The 7,463-nt window shown below is 33.4% G+C and overlaps 1 protein-coding gene across 1 annotated transcript; it reads left to right on the forward strand.

Moving 5' to 3' along the window:
• Nucleotides 1-2,740: 2,740 nt before the first annotated feature.
• LOC120342557 (uncharacterized) lies at nt 2,741-4,766 on the forward strand. Its single transcript, XM_039411437.2, has 6 exons — nt 2,741-2,868; nt 3,137-3,267; nt 3,369-3,451; nt 3,652-3,732; nt 3,792-3,875; nt 4,074-4,766. Exons 1-6 carry the CDS (start codon nt 2,770-2,772, stop codon nt 4,229-4,231), a joined length of 636 nt encoding a protein of 211 aa, XP_039267371.2. The 5' UTR covers nt 2,741-2,769; the 3' UTR covers nt 4,232-4,766.
• The last annotated feature ends 2,697 nt before the right edge of the window (nt 4,767-7,463 follow it).

The following is a 7,463-nucleotide window of genomic DNA, read 5'->3' on the forward strand; positions in this document are numbered from 1 at the left end:
GCGGGAGTGTTTCGTTTTGTCGGAGGCACTATACGAAAGATCCAATAATATTCTTTCGACGATAAACAATTCAATATTTTCTACATACTTGTACATTTACACAAAAAAAAATGCTAGTTGATTACACAAGTTATTTTTAGCATTTTTGTATGTTAAAACCTCCAAAACAAACATTCTGAACGCACAGCATTCTACTGCCGCGTAAAATTTTCATAATAAAAATAGATAGTTACAAAAAACTGATTTCTTTCTTCTTTATTCGGGTATACATTGAAAATTATATAACAGTTCCAACGCACTACGTAGTTATTAAAAATACGTCTAAAAACTTGCATAAAAAAATTATATATTTCAGTGAAAAGGTTTACTGGAATACAACATAGATTAATCAGAGAAATCAAAGCTTGTACTGAAATAATGCAAAGTGATATTCAGGTTTTATCTTGTCGCTTAAAGTATTGTAATTACTCGACTCAATATAGCTTAATGTTTGAAATATTAAAAAACTTAAATAATTGTGGACGGAACATTCTCACATCGCTCACTTTGAAAAATTGATCATCGTGTTTGGTGTTCGTTGATCACATGATTTTCGTTACGATTAATATTCAAATGCAAGTGTCAGGAACGGTGACTGACAGTACGACATTTTACCTTACTTAATTGATGTTTGTGCCTTGAAACAGAAAAACGGAAAACACTTAAATTTCTATTACCTGGCATTTATTCTGAAGTCTCATTCGAAAAGTGTAAGCAATGACGCTTGCGAAATGGATCTTTTTGATGCGTTGGGCTTGTTTGTTGTTCAGGAAACTGATCTATTGCCAAAGCACTCAAGTGAAGAACTTGTTATTTTCCCGTAAATATGCCAGCTGACTTGCCATTGAAGAATTCCTCAGAGAAGTGTATATTTAAATTACGAATCCATAGGAATGTTGTTGGTATCAAGACATGTACATAAACAGTTTCAAACAGGAACAGGAAATGATCAGAGTATACAGTATGAGTTAAAGACTTTGATGTAATTAACTACCTTCCACATTCTTATTCCTTATCGCAGCAAGTTTGTCGTGTGCTATCTGTTAACTCGCGTACGTTGCATTTATTTGTAACATCGTGATAGGATCATTACACTACTACTACATGGCGACCATGTTCAAGACTATATATATTATACTCATAGTTTGTAGCCTACCTTGATTTTCAAAACATGATATATACGTATACAAGTCCAGATCAGTTTAACGGAAATTTTCAATTTATTCTGATTTGGCATGATCAGCAAGCTTCTGCATGTGATTTATACAATATATCCACTTCAGAAACTTTCATCATTTTTTTTTGTCATTCTTGAATTTCAAAAGTCTAAATGGTCATTCGGGGACGAAACAAAGCTGAGAAGAAACATTATCGATTACGTAATGGTCGTTAACATATTCTTCAACTGAACCAAACTAAACACTCAAGTCACAGTTACAATTAAAACTATTTTATGTGAAAGTTTTTCCAATTATTGTCATAAACACTAATACAAGAAAGATTGTCCAGGTTTTGGTTAATAAACTGGTAAATCCAAAGGTCACCACACCCAAATGTCACTAATGTGTTTGGCTCGGCTCATTTCTCAACTACAAATGCTAAGTTCTAGAAAATTGTCATCATGTATTGTCCTGGTAAAATTTGTGAAAGTTTCTGACCTGCAACACATCAACGGTAAAACGAGAATATCGGTCGGAGACCGAAGACTTATCGATCGAAAGTTGGGGGATCTCCCAAAACAGCGCTCTTACTCCATGGTGACACCGTGTGTCCCATCACTAATTAAATAATAACTCGCTTATTATACGACATAATTCATCGAATTGTGAATATTTCTAATTGATATAATTATTTAATTCAGTGATTCCACTTTAATGAAATTGTATTTTATTGTATTAAACGCTATATTTTGGCGACAAATAGAAATTTTAAACGCAAAATGATTTTGATCGAAAATATCTGTACGTTTTTTTTACCAGATTTCTTATTCTTCGAAACGGGTACTAGAGTTTTGATGAAGTTACGAAATTAATCGATCTTCCGTGAACACAGCATATGAATTTGGAAATATTGCAGAAGATTTTTGATTACTATCATCATTGAACATTATCATATGTAGTTGGCACTTTATTAATTTCAAATTAAAATTTTAATGTTCGTGATATCTTAGGAGGCATTGTAAATTGCGTAAGCAAGGTGTATTAGTGAGTGTGAGTTTGGATATACCTAAAGTTCGGAATTTGACTTTTAACTGCATATATGGAAATCATGTCAAATTTGAAATTAGAAAATACGATATAGATTCACACCTTTCTGTTGTGACATGGCTCCACGTTTTATCAAATCTTGCTGCATGCATGAGTTTTGCATCATGTTCAAGTGAACCCTTCCTGAAATTTCGTCAACATACTTTGTGAATTTTTAATTCAAATTTTTGATGTTGTTTCTTGAATGTACTTATACAATGTAATATACAAATTTGAAAGATGAAATGTAAATAATTTTTTCCGCCTTCCGATACCAGTGTCCAAAAGAAATGCTAGTGAACACTCATTATGATAAGACTTGAGAGAAAAGATTCGAAAAAGAGCAGACAAAACAAAAACACCATGACATATTTGCATCACGTTCCATTATCCAATGCTTTTATCTTTTCTTCTATTTAATATTTATTTTTATATGTTCTGCCATTTTAGCAATAGTTCGCATTGAGTTATTCACAAGGTCGGGATGATGAAGTCAACTCCTTTTTTGTCTTTGATTATTCTGTTCGTTTCGCTCGCATGGAGTCGAGAAATATATTCAGGAAATGATATTGATTTGGAACGCGTAAGTCAAAAAATATTTGTCAAACGATAAATGTGATATTGTATGGACCAACGCCGTTTCGGTAATAAAGCGCAAAGTTTACGAGTTGTAATTGTGACGTAAAGTTGCAGTTTTTCGGTCTTCTATATATGTAAATAAAAAATATGAAATACGAGAATACTTTATAACAAACCCGTGTTGATATTCGTTTTGAAAATTATAAAAAATACTTCATGCTTCAAACACTGAAAAGCGCAAAAACGTATTTTACTTTTAATCTTATTCGTAGTTGCAAGGAGTCTGGTTTCTCACACTTGGTGTGGACGACTCGTCCTGGAACGTATTATGGAAGTGTCATGTTGTTGCACCTTTCAACGCAACAGAGAATAGGATGGGTATATACTCATACAACTTACCCAAGTGAGTAGTATTTCAAAAACGAATTCGTTAAGAACAAAATATATCGGTATACACGAGACATATAAATTAATTAATTAACTATGTTATTTCTTTCATAACAGGAATAAATCCCAGAATCCTCACTCCTTTACAGATGATTTATACCGCGACCACCTGGGTCAAATTTGGCATAATCAGCAGATTGGTGAGAGTTTCAAGTAATTTATTTTCACTTTCTAGATTGTTATCGCGTACTGATCAGGAAGTTTCGTTTGCTATAATCAGTTTCCAGTGAATCAGAATTTCAATTTATTTTATGTAGTTCTTGGCAATTTCAATAAAAATAAATTACTGATTTAATCAATTAACCCAAGAACATATAATTGACATTAAATTTACTTGCAGAGAAAAGATGGGAAGAGATAGCTACAGAGCTTTATCAAGAACAACCTTCTGTTAACACAAAGATAAGACCTCCTTCTGAAGGTAAAGATGTTATTAAATCATGAATTGCGATATTTTACAAACCCACTTTTCATTTGCAGGAGACCCCTGGTTCTACTCTCATCAACATGCCTATTCAACCGATTATTCTACTTTCTTTAGTATTGTGTCTTCAATGGAGGATGGTGAGTAATATTCATCAATTTTGACTATTTATTTCAATCATGTCCACTCGATGTTTACATGTTTCATCATTGTTTTACTTTTATTGAAATAAATAAAAATAAAATTGCTCCGGAAAAACTGCAGTTGATTTTTTTTTGTCTGATTGCAGTTTTGGAATATTTAGTTAGTAATATTATTTTACCGTTGTTTTGTTTCAGATCAGAAGAATTTACAAATTTTTACCAGGACGCCGACTATAAATGATGACAATCTTTCAGATCTCCAAGCTTTTGCGGTTGAGCAAGGAATCGACCCAAACACATTAGTGACATTCGGGTGTGGTGACCTGATTCCAACAGATTATCTGTTAGATTAACCCGTTTTAAGCTGCTTCTCTAATTTCAATTTTCAAGGTCATTTTCAAAAAGCATTTGTCGAAAAACCATTAGGCCCTATACCTTCACTCATGGCTTTTTGAACGCGTATTTTGTATTCTTTTCCGCGAGATGATAGAGAGTCGTATTAGACCAATTTACGTCTACTCGGGGATATCGCCAAGAATTTGTAAACAAGTTTTTTGTATCTCGGAAATATGTGCCTATACGGCTTAGTGCAACGGCCATCCATTTATATTCAGTACTAACGTTATCTCATGTAATTTTTCTTCAATACAATATTATAAGCGTGATTGTAACTGAAATCGTTGGTGAGTAATTCGGGAGGTTGGAATTTTATCGCTGCGTTTGACGAGTTCACATACTATGGTCTATTTATCTTTATAACAAACATTTCAGCCTTGATTTGGCATAAACAAAAAGGAATAATTCTTCTAGTAAATAGGGGACTTGTAGACTCTGCACTGTGAAGTTATTTCTTCGGTATAACGTACAAGTATATCCAGAGAACTTTGACTTGTATTATTACAACATGAAAGAAAAATAGGTTGATTTACCTCTGTGGCAACCACTTTCTGCTTTTTATCGCATAACAAAGGGTAGTAATTCTGGCAGTGAACAAAGAGATAGATGCCTACACTTTGCGTTGCGTGAAATAATTTCTTCGTAATGACGACACTGCAAGAAGAGCGCGGTCGCAATCATGAGGTCGGAATCGCTACGTTCGACGAGTTCACATACTGTGGACTATTCATCTCGATGATAAACATTTTCAGCCTTGATTTGGCATAAACAAAAAGGAATAATTATGGTAGTAAACATAGAGACTTTGCACTGTGTGACGTAGGACGTATATCGGAAAACTATAACTTATATTATTATAACATAAGTCGATCTATATCCGTGACAACCATGTTCTGCTATATTCTTGCATAACAAAGGGTAGCAAATCTGGCAGTGAACTGAGGGATAGACGCGTACACTTTGCGTTGCGTGAAATAATTCCTCCACGAGTTCACCTACTATGGGCAATTTATCACTATGACAAACATATTCAGCCTTGATTTGGAATGAACAAAAAGGAAAAATTCTTGTAGTAAACTGAGGGACTCGCAGACTTTGCACTGTGTGCAGTTATTTCTTCAGTATGCCTTAGGACGTATATCGGAAAACTATAACTGATATTATTATAACATAAAAGCTATATCCGTGACAACCATGTTGAACAAATGGTAGCTGAACTGAGAGATAAACGCGTACACTTTGCGTTGCGTGAAATAATTTTTTCGTAATGTTGACGCTACACGCAGAGCACGATCGATCACAATTGTTTACAGGAAATTGTATTTATGAACGGTAGGCAAGCGCAATACACGACGACATAATATAATCGCAAAGTGGGACAAATATAAAATAAATGGAATGCAGTAGTGTATTCACTTATTTGAAAAAAATAACAATATTTATGAAGAAATATACGATAAAGACGGGGCAAATATGAAATAAATTGAATAAAATAGCATATGCAATTATTTGAAGAAAATTACAATATTTACAAATGAATATACGATGAAAACGAGACGACACAACGAAATGGAGAAGACAAATATATAAATGGTTACAAGACAATTGCCGGGCAGAATTATGGTCTCTGTGGGGGACTTTTGTGATTTTTTCGGTGTGATATTGAATGCGCGACTTTTGATCGGGTGTATTTATATAAACGGAGGTTTCTGACGCCACTTTTGCCTTTCTCCTTTTGGTATGTTATAGACCTATGAGTCACCATACTCCAAATTGCGAAATTAACTCTTTTATCACCGGGAATTTACAACTATAGTCACGTAAGCCCATATGGACGTTCCGGCTAACACGAATCTGAACATTCATGCTTGTATTAGTGTTTGTAACAATGTTTGGAAAAACTTTCATAAAAATAATTGTAATTGTAAATGTGGCTTATAGTTTTATTAGTTTATTTTATTCAGCAAAATTACCCAAATTGAAGAATATGTTAGCGCCCGTTATCCGTTTATATGTATGCCCGTTTATACTAAGCTTTGTTTCATGTCCGAATGACCATTTAGACTTTTCGAAATCTATTAATGACATGAAAAAATGACAAAAAAATTCTAAAGTGTATATATATACATTGTATTCACCTGATGCACAATCGTGCTAACCATGCCAAATTAGAGTAAATAGGAAATTTCCGTTTAACTGAGTTGAAATCAATTTCGTTTTGGAAGAAAGATAATTTTATGACCTGAAAACAAATATTCAGTGGCAGCCTCTAGGAGTTCGAAATATTTTTGGAGAGATTTCTAAATATTTTTTTATTAAAAAAGAATTAGCATAATTAATATTCGTTATGAACATGTTCATTTACAATTTTCCGAACCATGTATGTAAATCTATTACTTCATGTAACATTAAACAGTTTGAATGTATGAAATGTGTATGTGTTATTTACGTATATATATATATATTATATGTTTTGAAATCAAGGTAGGCTACATTCAATGTTGAACATGGCAGTAGTGTAAAGATCCTATCACGATGCTACAAATAAATGCAACGTGCTCGAATTAACAAACCGAACACTGCATGCGATTAGCAGTAGAAACGTTGGTTAAACGTTAGTTACCTAACTCACAGTCTTAATGTTTACTGTGTATAGTCATACTCTAGCTAGGCGTTTCCCGTTCCTTTGAAATCGTCTTTTACAAATTTCTCTCATCTTGAGCCTCATCTTCGCCATCATCGTTCGTCACATATCGACGTTAATCACAGAATTTGAGGTGATCGCATTTTTTGTATCAACGTTGCAGGGATGTAATCAATTGCGTAGCTCATCTACTTCTCTATGTCAAATTCCCAAACACGTCTAATGTGTAATCGAATACAAAACTATATCGGCGTAATTCAGAAATAAACTAAGATATATTGTTGATTGTGATACCCTAGGCCCCAGGGGAAATATTTATCAAAGAACATTTTATTCTGAATACCATACATTCCATCAGTGTATTCCTTGGAGTGAATTTTCCGTCCCTAGGATATATTCGCAAGTAAACAAAGCACTGTCAAATCCTTGGTGTTCTTATAATAAAATATATATCTATATTTGTATGAAAAGAGAATGTAAATGACACTGGAAAAAAACTGGACTCTTATGTTATATTATCAGATATTACTATTCATTTCCCAATA

Source organism: Styela clava, chromosome 3 (genome assembly GCF_964204865.1).
Source record: "Styela clava chromosome 3, kaStyClav1.hap1.2, whole genome shotgun sequence".
Classification (NCBI taxonomy): Eukaryota; Metazoa; Chordata; class Ascidiacea; order Stolidobranchia; family Styelidae; genus Styela; species Styela clava.

Excerpts from the sequence above, each read along its gene's own strand:
- LOC120342557 (XM_039411437.2), top strand. The coding sequence starts at position 2,770 with ATGATGAAGTCAACTCCTTTTTTGTCTTTGATTATTCTGTTCGTTTCG. Across the intron at positions 3,268-3,368 it reads TACTCATACAACTTACCCAA|GAATAAATCCCAGAATCCTC; the intron begins GTGAGTAGTATT and ends CTTTCATAACAG. Across the intron at positions 3,452-3,651 it reads TTGGCATAATCAGCAGATTG|AGAAAAGATGGGAAGAGATA; the intron begins GTGAGAGTTTCA and ends ATTTACTTGCAG.